The sequence below is a fragment of the Conger conger genome, chromosome 10 (assembly GCF_963514075.1).
Source record: "Conger conger chromosome 10, fConCon1.1, whole genome shotgun sequence".
In the NCBI taxonomy this organism is placed as follows: domain Eukaryota; kingdom Metazoa; phylum Chordata; class Actinopteri; order Anguilliformes; family Congridae; genus Conger; species Conger conger.
Genome location: NC_083769.1, coordinates 14,155,380 through 14,180,394, shown reverse-complemented (window position 1 = coordinate 14,180,394; position 25,015 = coordinate 14,155,380). Strand labels below are relative to the sequence as shown.

At 41.8% G+C, this 25,015-nt stretch overlaps 1 protein-coding gene across 3 annotated transcripts; it reads left to right on the top strand.

Annotated features, from left to right (window-relative positions):
* The first annotated feature begins 1,895 nt into the window (after positions 1-1,895).
* On the top strand, positions 1,896-24,726 carry LOC133138118 (RNA-binding motif, single-stranded-interacting protein 2-like). 3 transcript variants are annotated; one of them, XM_061256605.1, is made up of 14 exons: positions 1,896-2,210; positions 9,454-9,620; positions 13,500-13,558; positions 14,011-14,102; positions 15,467-15,618; positions 16,465-16,544; positions 16,698-16,807; positions 20,209-20,255; positions 20,585-20,678; positions 20,895-20,945; positions 21,306-21,416; positions 21,866-21,943; positions 22,124-22,211; positions 22,598-24,726. In XM_061256605.1, the coding sequence occupies exons 1-13, from the start codon at positions 2,139-2,141 to the stop codon at positions 22,202-22,204; spliced, it is 1,194 nt and encodes a 397-aa protein (XP_061112589.1). In that variant the 5' UTR covers positions 1,896-2,138; the 3' UTR covers positions 22,205-22,211; positions 22,598-24,726. The 3 variants fall into 3 exon arrangements, with proteins under 3 accessions (XP_061112589.1, XP_061112588.1, XP_061112591.1); XM_061256604.1 differs by having other exon boundaries at positions 15,461-15,618; XM_061256607.1 differs by having other exon boundaries at positions 15,461-15,618; positions 21,306-21,435.
* Positions 24,727-25,015: the final 289 nt, after the last annotated feature.

Genomic DNA, 25,015 nt, shown 5'->3' with positions numbered 1-25,015 from the left:
TCTGTTTTGATTTTTGGATTTTTGTACTACATGACACTCAACGGGAAAAAGGCAACTGAACACCCGAGCCCAAACTGCGTGCTGGGGCTGATGAAGTGACGCAAGGCTTTATATGACGTTCACTCGAGTGCAGCGCGGTCAGTCACGAGTGACCAACCAATGAAATTAGCTCCAAGATCCAGCTAATCACCGCTTGAAACCCATACACTTCCTTATTACAAACACCCGCAATCAGCTGCTACGTTTATTTTGAAGAGCAGAACGATTGCATCAACCCGACGAGCTCCGACAGGGGTTAAATTCGGACATTTATCTGTCAACGCTCTCTGGGTTATAAGGCAGAAAATGGCAGCTCGAAGCAGACCCATGATGTGTTGGCACAGATGCAGGCTTAGGCTCAGTTCCAATTCAGTCAATCCAGAAGATTTAACTCAAGATTGTTAAAATGTCCGTAGTGTTCTATGAGGATTTTTCCATTAATGCATTACATTTCAAAGTCATTTTTGGAATGTGAAATGAAATGGAACTGATTGCACCCTTGTATACACTGCTGTTATATGCCCTCTCCTCTTTTCAAAAATATTGGCCTAATAAAAAGGTAGGCCTAAATATGTGTACCCCTCATGAGAGACAGTACAATACAACCAGTGGGTAGAAATTGCATGACGAATGCTAATTAATATTCTTCCTCCTCCTCGTCTTTGTATTATTATTATTATTATTATTATTTTACATTTCATAATGCCACCAGCGACGTAATAAATACATGTGAATGTAAAAAGTGTTTTACATTGGGCTATTACATCCTTGACTGTATGTTTTGGGTACAATGTCTAAGGATTAAACACTAATACAAGATACGATGTGTAAACCTTACAGAGTGATTCAGCACTACCCTTTTAGGATGAATTCTGACGCCTACTTTTTATCCGACAGAACAGGCTATGAATATTGGTCAAAGGATTTTGTTTTCACCATAGTTTTCACGGTGGTACAGATATGGTGAATAGAATAGTGAGAAGACTACCACGCGCGCGCACATATGCACTCACCACCCAGGGGGCCAATCAATGTGCATTTAGACTAAAGTCAGGACGTGAGGGAGGTGTTGCGTTGCTTAGCAACATGGCTGTTGGTTTCCCAAACAATGTTACCACCAACTGACTGCTGCAGTACCGGGGTGCGCGGGCACAACTTCTGCCCAGGAGTGCGCCGTCCATTTGCGCAAATAAGCGACTAGTCACATCCTTGCTACTCGCAGCTTTAAAATATACTTCCAGTAATTTGTAAGCTAATAAATGGTTACATTTACACAATTACACTTAAACAATAATTAGAGTGACGTGGAGATCCCCCATCCAGAGAAATCAACTGCGTTTTCACCATTTTTTAATCAGGACGGGGTCAGTCAGTTGTCGTTATGTAGCCTACTTAAATATCACAATCAAAAAAAAAAAAAACGAATGAAAGTCCTTTTTAAATCAAATATGTCCATATCAACAAAGACTGCGGTTTCGTCATAGCGTTGTTGATAAGTCAAACAGAATCCTATCCCTTCCATCCGGCCTGACATTGGCAAGCGCTCTTCATTAATTATTTAAAATTAAATGCAAACCATGCCGGTAGTTTTTTTCACAAAGGCTAACTGGTACACATAATTTCCTACGCCCTACACGGCTCAAGAGAAAGCTTGTGAATTGGAGAACCAAGTCTAGTAGGGTACAGGATATTGTACAAAATACTTGATCGCAATATTACCAGCAAAGCTGAATGGTGAATGAGAGTTTTATTTAACGTATGCCCTTAATAAATAGATTTCTGATAGGCTTAGATGCGTCATATGGGCTGTTGAGGCCAATCAGATTCGAAAGAGTTGACTTTTCGCTGAGGCAAAAAAATGCCCGTTGAATGTCCGGTTTAAAGAACCGCTCTTGGTATTACCAAGAGTCCGTTCAGTGGGCAGAGTGCATGGCTTCAGCGTTGCGCTTTGTAAGCCAGGCGTGTCGAAAGGTGCTTTTCGGCGACAGCAATAGCCTACCCCAAATCGCTTTCCCAGATTCCAAACCGAGTTTCCCGAGCTGACGTCAGCTGACTGCCTTGGCTGCATTCGCCACTCCGGACATAGCTAGGACTGTAAAATGCTGCTCTCCGTTCCGCCAAGGACAGGAGTCAACCCATACAACGGATATAACAGCAGAAACAGCAAAAAGGTAAAGCAACCTTGCGCCTCACATCCTTCGTCCGCCCGTGGCCGGTGAACGGGAACCCATTCTCATATCTGTTGAGACACGGCTGTGTGACTTTAAACTGCAGTGTCCTTGAAAGCGGAGCGTACAGAAAAGCAACTTCAGTAGCCTAGTGTATCCAGCTAGCGATCGACTGGAGACCACAGCCGCTCACGTTATACTGTACCGTTCCGTAGCCTATGTGCTGGACGCTTGTGCAGTAGCCTAGTAGGAACATGTATGCTATTCATTCTATGCGCTTACACAGCCCCGTTTGGATTTTGCGTGTTTTCGTTTCTGCCAACAGAAAGTGACTTTTAGGGAATGAAGTTTGAAAGCAAACGGAGTAAATAATATCGTTCATTAGCTAGCTGGAGGGTGGGGGTTATGGTCGTAAATGAAGCAGAATGGGTTTTTGGCGAGTATAATGTAACCGATTACCAGCCCGCTCCACCACAGGAACACCAGAGGCTTTGGAGGCAAGAAAGAATCGCGTTTTCCCAGAATATGCGCAACATAAGTTTGGCAAAGTTTTGTTTTTTTTTTAGTCTAGCGAATCGCCCCACCCCTAAAATATCCCTTTGCGATGACGGGACACGACGATTGCTAGCCGGAATTCCGAATAGGAATGGCACAGCAACAATCAATGATGGGGACAATTGTTCATTTTTCCTTAGTAAAACATACATGTTTCATATTTGTCTGGTTGCTTTCACTTTATGATTAGTTTACAGGTTCCATTTTCAAAAACAATTTCAATTCGGAGGTAAATTCATGCTCCACGACACGCAAGGGCCTTGTTTGTAGCCTATTGTTTACTTTGGGGTTTTATGTTATGTTTAGAGTGGCTTCAAAATAGTTACTTTGCTTATGGGACGAAACACCTTAACGTTTGCGCCGTAAGAAAGTGTAGCCTATTGATCAAAATAGTAACTAGTTTTATATTTTCTAGACAGCTACCTTTTAAAAGCTTTTTGCCTCCATAAAAACATACGTGCATTGTCGTCTGAGAATAACGCTCCATTCCAACTGTATTTAAACGTTAACTCTTTTTATTAGGGTATTGTTAGCCAAATGACACATTTAGCTATGAGTGCCATACATTTGCTTTAGCGGAACGCCATTTCAGAACTTTGGTAGTTCGCAAAGCTTAACAAAGAAATAGCCTATAGGCTACATTATTCACTGATCGAATGATACGGATTAGTTGTGAACAAAATAGGCTACCCTGTTTATTTATGTTCTGAAATTATGTTATTATTTTTTTCCTAGAAGACGCGCTCATTCGTAGTTAATAGTTTGGGTGGGCCGAAGTCGGCCGAAATGCTTCTGGATAAATTAAGACAGATACACTGCCATGAAGGAACACATTCTCACTATGAAAACTAAAATAGCCCGATGTTTTCAGACATCAGTAAACGTTATTTTTGTCTGGTTGCGCTATTGACAGAACTTCCTTCACTTCAGAAAGATAGTTGTTTGTCCTGGTGCTTTTGACTTACACGGTGGCGTTTAATGCTGACAGAATAATGAAAATAAGTTGCCTGCGTGTGGTCATCATACGACTTTGTGGTAATTTGAGAGGAGATAATGTCACTTTACCACCATTTTATTACACCGTCATGGCTGTTTAAAAACAATACACGCAATCTGCGATTCAAATCATGACTAAACATTTCGCCTACGTTTTCCCGTTAGTGTTTGGCAACGCAGGTCTTCCCACGCACAGGATAATTTCAATAGTAGGTCAATGTCCAGTTCTGTTTTGTTATTCAATGCCGTGAATCTGATTTATAGGTCGTGGAAATGTGATCGCTGAGATGGATAATGCGAGAAGCCCAGTACGCGCTCGTCCGCACGGACGCCTCGGCGACAAACGCGCGCTTCGGGGGGCTTGCCTCGACATTCCGAGCATTCGAGGAACATGTAATTAACCGTCTACGTCACCAGTTCATCCAGGGTCCACGGTTCGGTTTTGTACGCGCGATCGTTTATGTGCGCGAAACTATTAGGAAGACTACTGCTTTTTGGGAGAGAATGGAAACGTCTTGTTTTAAAAAAAGGATATGCATTTGGTATTTATTTAATACGCCCAACAAGAATGTAATGCCCAACAAGACCGAAATGAAGTTGGAAAATTGCAACAAAAAATATTGCAATCATCCCTGGTCTCCCCTACACTCTGCGGATGTTCCTAATTCTAGGTCGGCAGATGTGCTGTGTGATCTACTCGCTTGTCATTCTGAAAGAAGTTCCGTCCGTGTAGAATACATCATCATCAACTGATACATTCGGCTTTCCTCAAGTTAGTTTTCCTGGCTTCCTGGAGAATTCCAGGCCCGTATAGATCAGGCCTTTCTGCTGCAATCCTCACTGGGAGGGATGGAAGGTGTTAAAAAGTCAAAATCCATTTCCGTCTGTGCTTTGGTTAAATGAATGAGATAATTAACTTCAGGGCAACAGTTTCCTTTGTTTAGAAATGTGAAATGAAAGGACTGCAAGATGGGGCCTTTGGAGGGTCTGAGGAAGAGGAGGTAATCCACTGCTTTTGTGGCCAGGCGGAAGGAGAGGGCAGAGAGAACGTGTTCAGAAGAGGGTGAGAGGAACGACTGAAAGGGCAAGCAGTGGTGAGAATGTGGTAATCCACATGGAATAGCAGGGAGGAAGAAGATGTGTTAAATGGACTGCATTTATACAGTTTTTTATTATCCAGAGCGCTTTACAATTCTTGCCTCTTATTCATCCATTCGCACACAGGGACAGAAGGGTGTAATGCCATAGGGACGCAGATGGAGGGAACCTGCTCCCCCTCCCTGCCCGGCTCCGATTTCAGGGATTTCTGCCTCGGAATTCCTGGAATTTCAGCCTCAAACCATGTGCTCATGAGCGAGGGGGGAGTTCGATTTTTGGGAAGTGGGGGAGTGGTACTTCAAAGAGTTCCACTGTTGCAGAGTAAAACACAGTGTTTATATGTGGCCTTTGACCTTTAGTTGGGCCACAGGGAGTAGAGAAGGGCGATGAGAGGAGAATTTCAAAAACTGCTTTCCAGGAACCTCCCCCATTCCTCAGTTTCTGCTTCTCTTAATGTCCTGCCTTTCTTCATCTCTGGGTGGTCTCTGGAGAGGTTTTCAGGAGACGGATACTTCAATAGCAAAAATAACAAATTTCACTCTACCATTACCATAGTTTGCACTGTAGATGCACGTGTAGCATGTTTGTGTGTGCACATGCTGCGCGTGTGATTGGTATTTGTGTGTGTGCGCATGATGTTCTCGAGTGAGCACCATAATTCATTGGACAGTGACACATTTATTGTTATTTTGGTTCTGTACTCTAGCACGTTGAGTTTGAAAGGATACAATGACAATGTTGAAGTGCAGAATGTCAACTTTAATTTGAGGGTATTTTAATCCTTATCGGATGAACTGTTTAGAAATAACAGCACATTTTAAGGTACTACAAGTATTTGTTGAATTGGCTTCATGTTTTCTGAGGAAAGTATATTCATTTGTGCTGTTAATGAATGCAGAAGAGAGCTGATGATGTCTAGTCTTGATTCTAGACTTTGCAACTGCCTTTGGAGATTAATGTTGTTCAGAAATGAAAATAAATAAATCAGGAACATTTCAAAAACTCTGGGCATGCCCAAGTCAACAGTTTGGTTCATTATTAACAAGAAGATCGAGGAAGACCACTGCAGTGGATGACCGGATAATACTCTCTATGGTGAAGAAAACTGCCTGACAATGACCCAACAGAAAAAAACACTCTCCTGGATGCAGGTGTAGATGTGTCAAAGTCTACCATACGTAGAAGGCTACACCAGCAGGACTACAGAGGGTACACTACAAGATGCAAGTCACTGATAAGCCTGAAGAACAGAAAGGTGAAATTACTGTCTGCTAAAAAGCACTTAATAGAGGCCCAATAGTTCCGGATTACCAGAAGATTAACATGTACCAGAGTGATGGAAAGATGGAAGTTTGGAGAAAAAAAGAAAATGCCCATGATCCAAAGCATAGCACCTCATCCGTGGGCCTTTTATGGTTGCCAGTGGAACAGGCTCACTTGTCTTCATTGATGATGTGACTGCAGACAGAAGTAGAACAATGAATTATGAAGTCTACAGATCTTATCTGCTACAGATTTTATCTGCTCAGATAAAACTAAATGCCTCCAAACGTATTGGATGGCACTTCATCATGCAACAAGACACTGAACCAAAACATACTGCTAGAGCAACAAAGAGGTTTTTGATGGGCAAAAAGTGGAAAATCCTTGACTGGAGTCAATCACCTGAATCCAAACGAACATGCATTTTACAAGCTGAAGATGAGACTGAAGCCAAAAAGTCCCTGAAACAAGCAGGAAGTAAAGATGGCTGCAGTACAGGCCTGGCAGAGCATCACCAGGAAAGATAACTAGCATCTGGTGATGTCTATGCTTTGCAGACTTCAAGCAGTGATTGCATGCAAAGGATATGTGACCAAATATAAAAAAATATATTACTTTATTCTACAAGATGTTAAACTGTCCAATATTTGATGCCTGAAAATGGGGGCGTTAATAAAATTATTTCCTAAAAATGTGTCACTGGCCCAATAAATAATTGTGCTCACTCTATGTGTGCGTGTGCGTGTGCGTGCTTGGCATGTACAGTGTGTTTATGTGTGCTGTTACCCCTGGGTCCTCTCTAGTACATTGTCCTGGTCTCACCTGTCTTTTCCCCACTGGGTTCCTACACCTGCTGTCTGTGACACACACCCATCTCAGCTGTACACTTGGCTGTGTGCCAGGGGGGTTGTCTGTGGGCGCTGGCAGGTGTGTTATACAAAGCTGTTCCTCTTCTACCTCTGCTTATATCTTAATCTCCACCTCTACCTACCTGCACCTGGATCTATCCTTGTACAGCCTCCAAAATATTCTCACCTGTGAGCATTACACATTTGCATTGTTGATTGTCACCATTTCTCTTTTGTTAATCATTTCGGTTTAGAACGACTGTCAAGTGTAAGATACTTGATAATGCATTCAATTTATTGTTGTAGTCCTCCTGCAGAGACAAAGCTGTAGGCTACATGCTAAACTTTAGCATGTTTTAGACAGGTTTAGCCATGTCAATTTCCAAGATGTAGCCTATCTATTTTTCCCAGAATAGCTAAATACTACATACAACATTGATCAAATCATACCTGTTACATGTCTGCCTACTAAAGCCTGCCAATGATCGGAAAGGTGATGAATACGCTTTTGAGTATCTTTCCACTTTTAATTATTCTACAGTTCTAACAGAATTAACATAAAATCATAACATAAAAAAGTATACATTTTTCAGTATAATTGAATTCACTGGTAGAAAAGTGTTCTGCTGCCTATAATGAAACATGCTTTCTGCAGTCCTCTCTGGCTAAAAACGAGATTAACCATTATTTATTAAAGAATAATCAGTATCATATACATACAGTATGTGCAACCTCTGGAGGCATAATGTATTGTCCAGGAAGCTTTGGAGTTACTGCAGTGTAATGTCTTGCTTTAAACCAGAAAACCCCTGAATAACTGTAATACCTGCCATTGTAAAGCCAGCAGGTCTCTAAAATTCTGTTCAAATATTCTTTATTGCACACAAAAACTCAAATCGAAAATGGACATATATCATATTTTTAAAAAAACGTAGTGAACTATCACTTACAAATGGAAACGTGATGAAGTGGAAATGACTGTTGAGCCGTTCCAGTGTGAATCCTGTCACTCATGCCCAGAGGCGGAACTGAAAGAAGCCTAGCTGATCACTGGGTGGGTGAGCCTGTAGGAGGAATGGCAAATTATGTTTGTGTATCGGGGAGTTTGCGACGCTCCCTGAAAAGAAAGCAATCAGGAGTAATTAAAGTGTTCCCTGCGCTCATTAGTAAAGTGGCACAGATTTACGTATGTCCGTGTTAAGTCATAAAGAAAACGAGCCTGCTCTTCCTCCTCTTTCCGCGTCGTCATTAAGCGCGAGTTTATTGCCGTTGTCAGGGAAACGGTCACGAGTTGTTCGGTGAAGGGACATTACGGCTATGCTCACTGTACTGCGGTACGCTGTTCAGCCAAGCGCCCGGCCAACGAAGTGCTTCTCATTCCTTTACGTAGACTGTGCCCTCCATAACGTTTGGGACGAAGGCATATATTTCACATATTTTTCCTCCACAATTTTTTATTTCTAATCAAACAATTCACTTGCAGTTAAAATACAGATTCTCATCTTTTAATTCAGGGCACCATAATGTGTGGGACAAATAGCTTCACTGGTGTTTCTGATTAGTCCAATGCATTCATTTGCTGCCTTAGTGCGCGTATAAGAGAGCTTTCCATATCTTAGTCTTCATACTAGGCTTCTGATTGCCTTTAGAGTCTGTTATTGGTGTTTGTCAACATGATGACCAGAGTTGTTCCAATGAAAGTAAAGAATAAAAAATTAGGCAGAGATATTGGCCCAACCTTAGGCTTAGCAAACACCTGCTTAGAAGATTATTAAGAAGAATGAGAGCACTGGGTAGCTCAGTACATTACATTACATTACATTACAGTAATATAGCAGACCAGAGTGACGTACAATAAAGTACAAATCAAAACCAGGGACAAATGCGTTGAAAACCATAGCGAAAAATACAGTTCAAAGTCCTTAGAGTGATCACATAGATACAACTTGAACCCTTGAAGAGTCCATCAACTTTCCAACTAGCATACCATGGTAGGCAGCTAGAATACCCTGAATAGTAAAATAATTATACATAAACAGTAATTGAAAAGGCTTTTAAAAAGATTTTGATTGCAGCTTGATCTACTTGATGAACTTTCATTCTGTTTTCATGTACACTATTTGCTTTTGTTATTTTCTGCTGCAAATGTGTATGTAAATAGGCATACAAACATGTTCACAGCTAAAGAAAATGTGATCTGGAGAGTTATTACTCTTTAATACTCGAATAGTTAAACCTAAGATGATTTTAAGGAAAAGTTCCAATGATGATGGAGAGCCTGTGTAAAATAACCGATTAGGCGGACTGATATGACTCATTTTCCTGTCTGAAGGTGTAGGCAAATGCAGGTCACTTCACTGGAAGCGATTACTCACACAGACCTGAACTAGATAAAAAAAAAAGAATAATAAGTGTGGGCTTTAGAATATTGAAGTATCAGAGTAATATGAAATCCTAAACTTTGGGTTTTCCTGTTCCTGTTGCAGCAGGCCTATGTGTCCTCCCACCAGCAGATGGCGCCGCCCAGTCCCAGTACCAACAGCAGCAGCAACAGCAGCAGTGGGGGAGGGGAACCGTTGAGCAAGACCAACCTCTACATTCGTGGTCTTCACCCGGGCACCACAGACCACGACCTGGTCAAGCTGTGTCAGCCGTGAGTGACCTTGCGACTCTTCACCAACACGCTAACTCGCTAACTCACTAACTGTCCCTTTACTTGTGAATTATTTCCTGTGCTTTGGTTGGCTCATACCATGTTAGCCAATGTGATCACACTACTGCCTTTGTAGAGATTAAGTCTGGTCAATTACAAGCCATCTGTCACCAGTTTAAAGTTTAACAGTGCTGGAAAAATGACACTTTTGCCACATCAAAAAAGTTGATGTTCTCGGTTGCCCATTTGTAGGTGACCCCAAGCCCTTCCTTGCTTTCTCAAGATGGTTTTATTTGGTGTTTAGATGGCTACAGTTAAAAGCTTATTGGCTGTATAGACATATAGAGAGTATCGGGGACATGCCATGAGTTTGTGTTTCTACTGTAGATCACTGGTAGAATTTTGGTGGAGCCCCAACTGTGCTCCAAACTGAGAATGTATGCATGGGAGGGTGAGTCGCCAGAAAAACAGCAGGGCATTCACAAGCCCAATCACTGACACACATTTTAGGTCAACAGTGAGGCTGAGAGCCTGTAAGTTTGATTCCCAGGTGCTGATGTTGTACCCTTGAGTAAGGTGGTTAACCTGATGTCCTTCAGTAAAGAATATAATCTGCATGAGAGTGTCTGCTAAATGTGTGTAATGTAATGTGATGGGTGTACACACACTATTCAGACATATTCCCAGTTTTCTCTGATAAACCACTGAGAAGCTCCGGTCTGGTCATGTTGTTCAGGAATGATTCATAAGGAAAGTGTTTCTTGTGTGTCTGTGAACCCTAACTCTCACTTCCTGAGTTGAGCTGCAAGGATGTGGGGGCTGGTGTGTGTGTGTGTGTGTGTGTGTGTGAGTGTGTGAGTGAGAGAGAGAGAGAGAAAGAGAGAGAGAGAAAAATCTAAGCCAGATTTTCTGAAAGCTTGGCACTGCTCATACCCTCTCTCCTTTTCTCGGTCTCTCTCTCACAAACACGATCCCTTTTCCTTCTACAGGTAATAAAATCTGGCTAAAAAGCTTTTCTCCAGACGTCGTCTCTGGCATAGGAGAGGTCTTGCTTTCTCAGTCTCCCGCCATTTCCAGTCCTTACCCTAACCCAGTGCTTCTCAATTATTTTCTGTTACGCCCCCCCTAGCAAGAAGAAAACAATTCGCGCCCCCCACTCTCCGCCGCGACTATAAATAAATTTGTCTATTAAATTGTTATAAGTACACCTCTGCATAACATTGTATCCTTATTAACATTAAAGAAAAGAAAAAAGAAAGAAATATAGTTCAACTTACAGCAAAGAATAACTTTATTAACATTGTTTTTTAGTCTGTAACAGAAAAGATTTTAAGTGCATCAATTTGCCTGAAATTAAAAAAAATAAATCCTTGTTTAAACTGTAAACATTTTTGACCGACTTATTGCACCATTTGATACTGAAAAATAAAATGAAATAAAATCAATAAATAATAACAAATTTAAATTCAGTTCAGCAACATTAACTCAGGAGCACAATATATAAAACACTTTAACCTACAAAACAAAAATGAATAAAACAATTTGTGCTGATTTTTTCTTTATTTTTTTATCAAAATGAGGAAGTCAGGATTAATGGCTACAATGAGCACGTTTTGCAGTGCACAGCTTTTCGAAGCGAGGTTTGAAGCATGATACTGCAACTCTCAGCTCCTGCTCAATGTTTAGCTGGGACCTGTACTTGGTCTTCAGTGCAGCAACAGCAGAGAAGCCAGTCTCACAGAGGTAAGATGTTGCAAAAGGAAGCAGAATGCCTATAGCCCTCTGCCCTAAGAGTGGATACTGCCTCTCTACACTCAGCCAGAATTCACTCAGTGTCTGTGATGTGAACCTCAGTCTCAATGTGGAGTCAGACGTCATGTCAATTAACTGGTCCTCTTCTGCAGAGCTGAAACCAGTTGGAGCTGGTGCACTGAAAGGATCTCTCACCCAGTCATACTGGGAACTGTTTTCAGGGAAGTACTTTTAAAGAATCCCATCAGTGATGAAATATGCTGCTTAATGTGTGGAATCACTGAGGTAGCATCATAGTCAGTAGTGTCCATAAATTCATGCAGGTTCTCGAATGAATCAGTGTTTCCCTCATCAAGTTGCCTGCCCCACATTGCAAGCTTTCGAGTGAAAGAGCTGATCTTGTCTGTGACCTGAGGGAGGTGTTTATCTTTCCCTTGAAGCTGTAGATTTAGTTAATTTAGCTTTCCAAATATGTCACTCAGGTAGGCCAGTTTTCCCAGGAAGTTCTCATCACTAAATTTTTCTGCGACTTCATACTTGTGCTCCTGCTCCAAAAACACTCTTATCTGCTCTCTGAGCTCAAAAACTCGGGACAAGACTTTTCCTCGTGACAGCCACCTTGCTTCACTGTGATAGAGCACAGCTTGATGTTCAGCTCCCATCTCCTCACAGATAGCAGAGAAGACTCTTGTTTTTAGTGGTCTGGTCTTTATAAAATTGACTACACCTATAATGTCAGTCATAACCTCACTTAATTCAGGGGAAAGTTGCCTTGATGCAAGTGCTTCTCTGTGTATAATACAGTGTGTCCACTCAGCATTAGGTGAGGCCTTCTTGATGAGTGCCCGAAGTCCTTTTCTCTTCCCTGCCATGGTTTGTGCACCATCACTGCAAACATCAATGCAGTTCTCCCACTTTAGCCCATTCTCAGTCAAAAAGCAGTCCAGCATTCTGAATAGCTCTTCAGCTGTGGCTCTGTCTCTGACATATTTACAAAAAAGTAGATCCTCACACAGGGAGTTTGTCAAGTCAAAACGTACATAAGCAATAAACAAAAAGTCTTTGTTGCTGTCAGTTGCTTCATCAAATTGTAAGGCAAAACGTTTGTCTTTGAGTTTATCTACCAGCTGTTCTTGAAGATCGTTAGCAATGTCATCTATACGTCTGGCGACAGTGTCATTGGACAGAGGGATAGTTTTTAGTTTTGCAGCACTTGCGTCATCCAGCATGACAGAGACCATGTCTAATGCTGAAGGCAGTATCAGCTCCTCTGCTATGGTGTAGGGTTTTTTGCACTGAGCAATTCGGTACGCCACCTTATATGATGCTAACAGTGCTCGATGGTTTACTGAAGTAGCATTCACAAAGCGGGATGATTGTTGGCAATATTCGGCACGTTTCCGCTGAAAAAACTCCAGCGGCTTATCAGCGTGATTGGGGTGTAATGTCTTTAAGTGGCGCCTTAATTTATTTGGCTTCATGCTGTCCGCTGCCAGCATTTTCAGACACAGTAAACACACCGGTCTTTCCTCTTCTCCCACTGTAGTCACAGTGAAGCCAAGCGCTACAGACGCTTCGTCATATTTCCTCATCCGACTTTCTTTTGTCTCATTATCTTCGTCTCTCTCCGCCTTTCTTTTCATCCCTGTTAAAATTTTTTTCATGTTGTCTCTTGAGGGTTTTGTTATGTTGAATAACAGAGACTGAACGCAGTCGGAGCTTACTCCGTTTATTCAACACAGTTAAGCAAGTAACGTAAACCAGAAAAAACCTGTATTCTTGTAAGTCGTAAAACGTTACACTTTATTCTAGTACGGCAAAAAAAAAGCATGTTCCCCAGGGTCACACGCGCCCCCCTGGCATCGCACCGCGCCCCCCCTGGGGGGGTGTGCCCCACTATTTGAGAAGGACTGCCCTAACCCCTTACACTGCTCTCCTCCCCCTGTACTGTGTCCCCCTCTCTCACCTCCACATACCTGAATCCCCTGTCTCACCCATACATACCTGAATCCCCCTCTCTCACCTGTACGGACAAACACCGCATTTGTGTCAGAGCTGTCATGTGTACTGTTCATCCCCGCCCCTCTCCCCCATGCAGCATCTAACACCCCCCTTGTGTCTTTACAGATACGGCAAAATCGTGTCCACCAAGGCCATCCTGGACAAGACCACTAACAAGTGCAAAGGTCAGTCGTGTGATATGGGTGTTTGACAGCAGGGAACTGTCACAACAACATTACCATAACAACATTACCTAACCAAACATTGCACCAAAATGTTTCTACAGAAAATCAGAACAGACAAACCGAGGTTCATGTATTAGCACATGATTTAATTTTTATTTAATTTAGATTAAATATATAGACCTCGCTAGCACAATCTCGATATTTTGCTAATATAATTGCTAGAGCTCACAAGCATAATCACACTCACTAAACTTCTGTTTCCTGCACGGTATAGGCACTCACGAAACCCCTGTGTTTCCTGTAGGCTATATTCACTCACTAAAGCCCTGTGTTTCCTGTAGGGTATATTCACTCACTAAAGCCCTATGTTTCCTGTAGGGTATAGGCACTCACTAAAGCCCTGTGTTTCCTGTTGGTTATAGGCCCTCACTAAAGCCCTGTGTTTCCTGTAGGGTATGGTTTTGTTGACTTTGACAGTCCCTCTGCTGCACAGAAGGCAGTGAACGCACTAAAGGCCAGCGGAGTCCAGGCCCAGATGGCCAAGGTAAGAGCTAAACTATTTGAACATTTGAACACAACACAGTGTACAAATACACCCAAATATACCCACTGGTTGTCCCTCTGTAACATAATTTGCTGCAAGTGTAATACACTTTCTGTGTCCCCCTGCCTGTCCCTCTCCCCCCCCCCCCCCCCCTCCTTCTTTCCCTCTCCCTCCCTCCCTCTCTGTCTGGCAACATATCTGGTTTCCTATCTGGCTGCTGGCAGGCAGTCAGTCACTCAGTCGCGTGGTTTTGCTTTTATGTTGACACGGGGAATGCAGCAGGTTCCTTTATATCACCATCAGATCTTTAAAGAAACATTTCTCATTTCTTTGTGAATGGTAAACTCAATTATTTCGCATTTCAAGTTTTCTAAGAAGGGTGTTGTTCAGATTAATGTCAACCCAAACACTACTCTGTAATCCCAAATAAGTAGGAATCTTTTTAAATGTAATTTAGTACTTTTACAAACTCTATAAACAGTGCAGTATTGCTGAAATGGCACATTCATCTTGATACTTTTTTTTTTTCTTTTTGCAAAAAAGTATTGGGGGAACCTGCCCTTATATATTTTAACGGAAATGTAGTCTTCACAATAGCCCAAGTAATCCTAGTGGTATGAACCTCCAGGTTAATGGTCAAATAATAATAATCTGGCTTTCCCATAATGCATAGCTCCAAAACTGCTCTTATTAAAGTAAGTAACGGTCTCCTTTTAAATGCAGATAATGGTGCCTGCTCAGTACTGGATCTATTAGATCTCAGTCCTGCATTTGATACTGTTGACCATTCTACATTAATTGACCACCTTAGACACTGGGTGGGCATTAAGGATACTGCCTTAGAATGGTTTCCTTCTCATCTCACTGGCAGACAGTTCTCAGTGTCTATTGGTAAGTTTATATCCTCGCCATCCCCCATTACATGCAGTGTCCCTCAGGGATCTATTCTGGGGACAGGCTTGTTTTTATTCATATGCTCCCACTAAACATAATACATCTTGATTTTAATGTTTTAATGCTACCGTTCTGTCAGGCCAAATGAAATAGCTAGGTTAGCTACTCTTCATTAATGTTCATTTGACATCAATAGATGGCCTGAAATTTACTGCAGCTGAGCAGATAAAACTGAATTATTGGTTCCAACAATGAGTCTGAACAGTTTATGGAAGCTAAATTGTCAGTCCGATCTGTAAGCTTGAACCAGTCTCCTCTGACCTCACACATTAATAAGGCCTTTCCGCCCACAGAACTGGATGTTTTTCACACCATTCTGTGTAAACTGTTGTGCATAAATATCCCAGGAGATCAGCATTTCAGATTTTAGCATTTCTAACCCCCCCTCCCCCCTCATGTCCCAGCAACAGGAGCAGGACCCCACAAACCTGTACATCTCCAACCTGCCTCTCTCCATGGACGAGCAGGCACTGGAGGCCATGCTGCAGCCCTTCAGCCAGGTGGTCTCCACACGCGTCCTCAGAGACAGCAGCGGGAGCAGCCGCGGCGTGGGCTTCGCCAGGTAAACCACACACACACACTCACACTGACACACACACTCACACACACACACACACACACTCTCACACACACACACACACACACACACACACACACACACACACACACACACTCTCTCACACACACACTCTCTCACACACACACACACACACTCTCTCACACACACACACACACTCACACTGACACACACACTCACACTGACACACACACTCACACTGACACACACACACACACACTCACACTGACACACACACTCACACACACACACACACACACTCACACACACACACACACACACTCCCTATATGCACTCTCCTATCTCGTCCTACCAGGTCAGTACAAACCCTAACCCCCACACACACACACACACACACACACACACACACACACTCACACACTCACACACACTCACACACTCACACACTCACACACACACACACACACTCACACACTCACACACACACACACACATACACACACTCTCACACACACACATACACACACATACACACACACACGCACACTCTCTCACACACACACACACACACACACTCATACTCACACACACACACACTCTCTCACACACTCACATACACACACACACACACACGCATACACACACACTAACTCACACTCACACACACGCACACATATACCACACTTACACACACATACATACACACTCACACACACACTCACATGTATACACACACACACTCACACACAGATGTAATTCGGACAATATACGCAATGTTGTTGTGGTCATGACAGAGTTTGAACAGCCCTTTATGATGTTATAACAGTCTTTTATGAAGTTCTGACACGCCCAAATGAATTGTCCTCACAGGATGGAGTCCAGAGAAAAGTGTGAGGCCATAATTCAGCATTTTAATGGCAAATACATCAAGACTCCGCCCGGAGTCCCAGGCAAGTCTCCTTCTTAAATCTCCATCTAAATTTTAACCCTTGTTTTCCTGCGTCTGTGCTGACTGCCTGGCTGGATGGTTTAATCCAGCTGATCTGAGATCAGCGATTCCTGCTGTTCTGGGTTCTGTGTGTGACGCACACGTGTCCCTGCAGTGCCCACGGAACCCTTGCTGTGCAAGTTTGCGGACGGGGGACAGAAAAAGAGGCTGCACCAGGGGAAGTACCTGCAGAACGGACGGCCCTGGACCAGGGATGGGGACACGGTCAGTTACTCGGCCCTGATTGGCTCTCGGCAGTTTGGTAGAGTGGCCAGAACTCCGCTTTGAGTCAGACCTGGGTCAAATACGAAATTATTTTGGATTCTTTCTGTGTTTGATTACTTTTGTGCTCTCGATTGATCTTGAATGGTGCAGTTGAGTCCACCCAGAGGACCAGAAGGCAGGTTTGAGTGTATTTCATTGGTTCCAATACACCAGACAAGCTCAGTGTTTTGAATCCAATACGATTACATATTTTGACCCAGTTCTGACCCGAGTAGCTGGGGACAAAGGTAAAAAGGTAAAAAGGATGTCAATGGAATTTAAGAGCAATGATCTCAGGGTTCAGTTCATTTTCCTGAGCTTTAGCTCAGCAGTCACTGGAATAAAAAAAAATCATTTTTTGTGAGAAATATCTGTACTGAACATTTGCTGAAATGTGTTGTTCATTACTTCACAACTTACCTTCATTTCTGTACTACTTAAAATATTATTTCCAGTTCTGTTTAGCTTGATTATAAAGTGCATAGAGATGAACAAAAGGAATTTGAACAATGATAATTTATGACAGGTCAACTACAGTGCATTACAACAATGGTAAATGGTAAATGGTTGGAATTTATATAGTGCCTTTATCCAAAGCGCTGTACATCCAAAGCGCTGTACAATTGATGCTTCTCATTCACCCATTCATACACACACTCACACACCAACGGCGATTGGCTGCCGACCAGCTCGTCAGGAGCATTTGGGGGTTAGGTGTCTTGCTCAGGGACACTTCAACACAGCCTGGGCGGGGGATCAAACCGACAACCCTACAACTGCCAGACGACTGCTCTTACTGCCTGAGCCATGTCGCGCCTATACAATACAGCAAACTATAAAGCAAAATGGATGGAGAAGGGTGAAAATCAATTAAAATTCAACCTCTAATATAGAAATACAGCAAAGAAGAATCTAGTTTAAAAAATAATGATGGGGTAATTCTCACTGCACCTGTGGATATTTTGAATGAAGAAGATAAATATTTTACAGAGATGTTCTCTCTTTCCAGTCCCCACCCGTTCCACTAAATTATGTTAATTGTAAACAGTTTTTTCCCCATAATCATGTTAAGTTATCAGAGGAACAGAAAGGAATGTGCAAATGCCTAATTAGTACATGAGCTCTACCAATCAGTGTGTCCTTTCAGTTGGAAAAACACCAGGCCTTGATGGCATTCCAATCGATGTGTACCAAACATTTTATGAACAAATAAAAAAAACCCTCCTTACATGCTTTAATTTTACATATAACAAAGGTAGCATACTGTACCAGGGACTGTAGAAAATGTAATCTCTCTGTTGTTAAAGCAAGAGGCTAGTGACCATTAAAAAGATCCGGTCCACTTAAAAAAAACTTCAGGCCCATTACTGTTCAGAGTGCTAAACGATGCTAAAATATTACGTATGGAAAATGTCTTGCCTGATATTATAAACCATGACCAATCTGGTTTTATGCAAGGATGAATATTATAAGACAATTACTTTAAATCGTAGAAAGTATGATAAAGTAAAGAAACCATTTTGAGAAAGCCTTTGATAAATGGGAATTAATTTACAAATGTTTTGAATTTTTTTATTTTGTGGATTCTTTAATAAATTGGGTTTTGGTTATGTATTATAACGTCTAAAGTTACAAATAATGGTTATCTTTGAAAGTCCATTGCACTTTCATGGGGGTAAATATCGCCATATTTATTTATTATGGAAATTGAAATACTCGCTATAAAAATACAATCAAATAATAATATGAAAGGTCCAGAAATTCAAGACGTAGCAAAGGAAACTCACACAATATGAAAGCAACAGTTATTACAACTCAGGCAAGCTTCATTAATGCGGAACTGCCAATGGGACTCTAGAACTGGATCTGCTGGCAGGTGCCCAGTCAATTAATTAGAACGCCATTCGCAACCGCCAGGCTCTCCCTCCCCACCTTTAATTACTTCATGATTATGTGTCCCTCAAGTATCTGTGGCGTAAAACTGCCTTTCGCCTCTTTCTGCGGGACCACCAGAGGGTGTGTTCTTCTGGAGCTGACCCTGTGGATTTCCCATTTTCAACTGTGTGTCTGCAACCCTGTCTCTCATGCTGAAGATCATTTAGCATGATGAAGATAAAAGTGTATGAAGAGAAAAAATGTAAAAAGTGTTTTTAATTATTATATAAAAATTTAGTTTTTATATAATTTAGTTACAGTTTGTGTCACAGCCTCCCTGGGTGGAGATAATTATCTTAAACCTATCCACCCCCTTGTGGTTGAGTCGTCGACAATTATCGTTATGTTCATATTTATATCACACAACAAACTGTGATATAACAGTGATGCCAAATTGTTAAAATGACTCTCTGCTAGTGAGCCATTTAGATTCTTATCAGCCTCTTATTTGCAAAGCAGAGCAGAAAACTCAGCCCTCCCACTTCCCTCGCACCTCACCACAGACAATAAAAGGCATATTCTAACAATCCTCAATTCTGTTTCTCTATGTCAAAAAATCATGTTTTAATATGAGAACAAAGATATACAATTGAGAAGTTTCATGAATAAACACATTGTTTTTGTTTTTTTCTTAGCTCACTTTCATTCAACGACCGGCTAACATATTTTTGGTTTCGTAGAAATATAAGTTTGTTCAGCAAATTATTCAATACAGACATAATACATAATACATATACAGCTACTAGTGTTTTTTTGACGGACGTTTAATTTTATTTCATAATCCGTTCAGCCATTTTGGAGAACTATATTTTTGGTAGGACTATACCTAAGCAAAGGGAAAACAGCCTCCCTTGACGACCTACAGCGAACAGCGCGGCTTTTGACTGACAAAGGTGTTCTTGGCGTTCGGTGGCTCCCTTGCTGTAAGTTAGTTTAGTTTGTTTTCATAATGGCCCATATATAACCTTGACTGCGGTTCACTCCTTTGTTCAGTACAGTAGCTTTGGATAATTGACGACGGAAAAGGAAAACGCAGGTTGAACACAATTTCAGATAAATGGTAGTTAGTTGCAATCTGTGGAACTTCTGAAAACTCACGCAGCTTACACACTCAAGGCCCAAATGACCACCGGACTTAGATTCTTCCATGCGCATAGTCGAAGCAAGCCAAAATATTTTTTGGACCCACTACTTCTAAAAGTGGAACTGTACTAAACTCTATAATAAGCAAATTATTATATTAATCTAATTTGAGTGACCAATAACCTTTCCTGGCATTCTTAAAGGGATAAGGTCATAATATCAAAAGAAATGGCAGGTCTGTAACATTTGTTTAATTGTTATTTTGCTGGAGTGATACAGACTAAAGCCTTATCTGTGTGTGTGTGTGTGTGTGTGTGTGTGTGTGTACATGTGTATGTTCACAGGGAGGTGTGACGCTAACGTATGACCCCACAACATCCCTGCAGAACGGGTGAGTCGGAGTGAGATGAAAATCATCAATGCTCAGTGTAATCTACACTATTATTTTTTTGGTTAAAATTTGAAAGTATATTCTAGGCACGAGTAGGTTCATATTCGTGAAAAATGGCTGTTCATGTGTTTACTGGACTGAGAGGACTGTACTGTCCTCTCAGGTCCTCTTCGCACTTGTACTTGTGTTTGATTTGCACTTTGTTGTACGTCGCTCTGGATAAGAGCGTCTGCTAAATGCCTTGTAATGTAATAATGTAATACTCATCTGCATACGTGTGTGTGTGTGTGTGTGTGTGTGTGTGTGTGTGTGTGTGTGTGTGTGTGTAGGTTTTACTCCTCTCCTTACAGTATCGCCCCGAACCGGATGATCGCTCCGACGTCTCTCTCTCCCTATATGCACTCTCCTATCTCGTCCTACCAGGTCAGTACAAACCCTAACCCCCCCCCACACACACACACACACACACACACACACACACACACACACACTCACTCACTCACTCACACTCACACACTGAATGGTTTCTCTCACAGTTACTGGCAGTGTGTTCATGGACCTTCGTGTGTTTGTTTTTCACTCTGAGTGGAGGAAAGTTGGTGGTTTGTGTGTTGTGCTCACTAGCGCCCCCTGTTGCAGATGCACAGCCCCTCCTGGATGCATCACCAGTCATACCTCATGCAGCCTGGGGTGAGTTTGGGCATAGCCCCCCCTCCCTCCCCCACTCACACGTCTGTCTGTGTGCATGTCTGCTAATTTGACTGTCTACATGTGTCATAAACCACTTATCTGTGTTAATTATGTCTGGTGGGCTAAGCTACTTAGTGTGTGTGTGTATGCGGGTGCATTTGAATGTGCGTGTATGTGTATATGTGTCTGTGTATGTGTGTGTATCTATATGTGTGTTTGTGTGTGTATGTGAGTATGTATCTGTGTATGTGTATGTGTGTATGTATGTGTATCTATATGTGTGTTTGTGTGTGTATATGTATATGTATCTGTGTATGTGTATGTGTATGTGTATCTATATGTGTGTTTGTGTGTGTTCAGGGGACGGTTCTGACCCCCACATTGGACCACACCATGTCCATCCAGCCCACCTCCATGATGGGACCCCTCACCCAGCAGCTCAACCATCTCTCTCTGGGGAGCTCCGCCACGGTCAGTCTGCACAGACACGGTCAGTCTATTCTCACACGGTCAGTTTCACACGGTCAGTCTATTCTCACACGGTCAGTCTATTCTCGGTCAGTCTATTCTCACACGGTCAGTTTCACACGGTCAGTCTATTCTCACACGGTCAGTCTACACAGATGCGGTCAGTCTATTCTCACACGGTCAGTCTCACATGGTCAGTCTATTCTCACACCGTCAGTTTCATATGGTCAGTGTCAGCACACACACACAGAAACACACACACTTTCCCTACTGAATAGAAAGTGAGCACACACTCACAGCGACCACATCACAATGAATGATGTATTTGTCTGTGAAGGCATTAGTCCCATGGTGGAATTGTGCAGTTCATTTCCTGCAGTGATTTGTGGGAAGGAACAGCACCAGGTCTGCCCCTCTCATACTGTACCCCCTGTGCCTCTGCCCTGCTACAGTTCATACCGGCCAACACAGCTATGCAAGGGAACTACATCCCCCAGTACTCCTCAGTGCCTGCCTGCACCACAGTGGAGGTAAGGCTCCCCAATCACAGCACGTAAAACACTGCAGCCAATCACAGCTCAGCTCAGACTGTGGACATGGCTGGCCTGTGTGTATTGCTGGGTTCTCATTGGGGGCGTGTCCGTGTCTTCTCACGAACACGACTGTGGAATTCCATTGGTTAACGTCACTTCCTACTTCCTGTCCTGTAGGAAAGTGGTGGACAGCCGCAGCAGCAGGTTGCCATAGAGACGCCCTCTGAACACACGGCTTACTACCAGCACAGCAAATGAAGCAGAGGTGTGTATGCTTGTGAGCATGTGAGCGTGTGTGTGTGTGAGCGTGTTTGTGTGAGAGAGCATGTGTGAGAGAGCGTGTGTGGGAGCGAGTGTGTGTGTGTTAGAGCGAGTGTGTGTGTGTGTGTGTGTGTGTGTGTGTGTGTGCGTGTGCGTGTGCGTGTGTGCATGTGTGTGCGTGTCAGAGCGTGTGTGTGAGTGTGTGAGAGCATGTGTGTGTGTGTGAGTGTGAGTGTGTGTGTGTGAGTGAGAGCGAGTGTGTGTGTCAGCAGGGTTAAATGGGTGAGCTTTCTGCATGACCTAATTATTGGGAAAGTTCTTTCACAGAAATGATGTGTCATCTGAAATCTGGGTCCTCATTTAGCACTCGCTTCCGTTTGTCCGTTTCAGCCCCTCCCAGCAGGAAGTGCGTCACCGAGGAGGCTGGCGGTCGTAACCGAGGGAGACGCGATTCCTCACACCTCTGTCTGCGATCCGTGGACTTTACAGGGAAGACAAAAGGAACAGGTTTCTTTTTAAAACAACATTTCTTTCGCTACAGTTTTTTTTATGTTACTCAAGAGTCAAGCAACCAAGGAGGGCGGGTAGGGGAGGGGAGGGTGGGGGTTGTTTCTGCAAAAGAGAAAATGAGAATTCTTCTATTTTAATAACAGAAAACAAATGGAACCAATTAAGGAAAAATAAGAAAAGATTTATTTTTGTGCACGTAATATAATAAAATTAAATAAATCATTTTGGAGAGCCAGAATGAAATAAGGAAAAGAAAGTTACAACACAATGTGTGGTTTTAAGTTTAATTTTGTCTCTCTTGTTTTGTAAAATATTCTTTCATTTTTGTTTTAAGTCATGTCTGTTTTTTAAATGTTTTACTGCTACAGTTGGACAATTTTTGTACATTTTCACAAAATCACTGATCAATGCATTTTGTCTAAGTTTTCAATGTTTGAAGTTTTTATATACTACGTAAGAAGAATATATATATAAAAAAGACAACAAACCGCTTAAAACTTCAACTCCCAACCAGGTCCAAATGAACACAATGGAGCTTCAACATCACAGGCACGGGTGCTGCTAGATTTGCAAAAGCAATATCCTTTGGTCAGGTTCATGGATATTACAACAATATATCACTCAGAACAACCCTGAAATATACCAAGAGTACTTTTATAAAGGGCAAAGACAATCAAAGATGCATGTATTTAGTATAGTGGGAAAATGTGGAAACAAATATTTTACAGATTGTATTATTTAACTTATTCCTCTATTGAATAAAGTATTTAAATACTTTGCATTAATATAAATCAGTTGGGTTGTTTTTTTATACGTTAACACATGGGAGCTCTGTTCTTTAATATTAAAGAGATATGGGTTAATATATTTTATAAACCAGAGTTTATCCATAATTTGACCATCTCAAGTAGCCGCAAGCGGGCGAAAAGTCTGGGTTACATAATTTCCAGATTAGCCTGGTTCTATTATTTTAAGTAATTTTGCTGTAAACGGCAGTGAACACTGGCTCACTGTCAAGCGTTCATTTTATCATGGAAACAGGTTGCACAGGTGGTTTTAAGCGGTTTGTTGCCGTCTGACATGGCTATGGCATAGCCTATTTCACTCTCGTTAACAATCGAGCGAGAATAGAGGTCGTTTTCCCGACAAAAATGTTGGTTAGATTCTAAGTATGTAGCCATTTATGTAAAGGTGACGTCACAAAAATGCAAGGACATTACAAAAACTTAAATTCTTTTTGTTGGGGAGAATGGAACGTCTGCTAGACACAGAGCTTTCTAAAAAAAAAAAATGTATTTGTTTTCAATATGCTGCGTTTTCTTTTTTTATCTTCCTTTTTTCAAAGTAATTCTTTTATTTTGGGGATTTTTATATATTTGTGCTTGTCATTTTGTTGAGAGGATTTTTAGAGGAAAGTTTCCTTAGTATAGATTTTATTTTTTGTTTTTTTGGTATTAAAAACTATATGGGACTGTAAACAATGGATTTTTCTGAAGATTCAGAGGAATTTTATTCTTTGGAGTCCAAGTTTGTCAATCGTCCATGCAGTCCACTGAAAAGATTTTTCATTGATGCATTTGTGTTTTATTGTCCATTCATATTTTCTTCATAGTTTTTCAGATTTTTAAAAAACCCGATCATGTCGTCGAGGTTTTTTCTTTCACAAACATTGGCAGCTGCAAATGCAGAATGTGCGGATGAGTCCGTCTCTGACGAACAGATAAAACCCCGCCATTCCGGACAATCGCTTCAACAAAACATCACGCCACACGTCAGCATTCAATGTCACTCGGCCGAAATGCGATGCACATTTACTGCACGTGATGACCTGTGCGCATTTTAAGGTTTTGAGGAGCAAAAAAAATAAAACATAAAAAATTTGTGGTGCTGCAGACTGATGGCGTTATATTAGCCTATGTTGAATGTAATTGTGGTGTATAAAAACGCCACACTTCACTTTCAGGACGAGCTAGATCTTACTTACAAATGGATTAAAAACATCAACCGATCATATGCCAAGTTTGACCTTCCTTCCGTCCAGTGATTTAAGAACAAAAACTTAGGTTGAAATGTCCTCTTCAACAATTTTGTTTTGTCAAAATTGTCAACTTTCTATGCAATTACATGCAATATTTCCTCTGAACGTTTCTGCAGTAATATAGTGTGTTTTACAGGACCATGAAATGGGTTCTGGTAGGGTTTTCATTTTATTTTTTGAATCAATGGTATGTATAGGCAGGTTCACAGATTTAAAAAAAAAAAAAAAAAAGCAGAAAAAAGAAAAAAAGGTCTATGCTC

What these genes read in the sequence shown, in the direction of transcription:
- LOC133138118 (XM_061256604.1), top strand. Translation starts at nt 2,139, where the DNA reads ATGCTGCTCTCCGTTCCGCCAAGGACAGGAGTCAACCCATACAACGGA. An exon ending in GGACCAGGGATGGGGACACG is followed by an intron (nt 16,808 to 20,208) that starts GTCAGTTACTCG and finishes GTATGTTCACAG; the next exon opens with GGAGGTGTGACGCTAACGTA. An exon ending in ACAACATCCCTGCAGAACGG is followed by an intron (nt 20,256 to 20,584) that starts GTGAGTCGGAGT and finishes GTGTGTGTGTAG; the next exon opens with GTTTTACTCCTCTCCTTACA.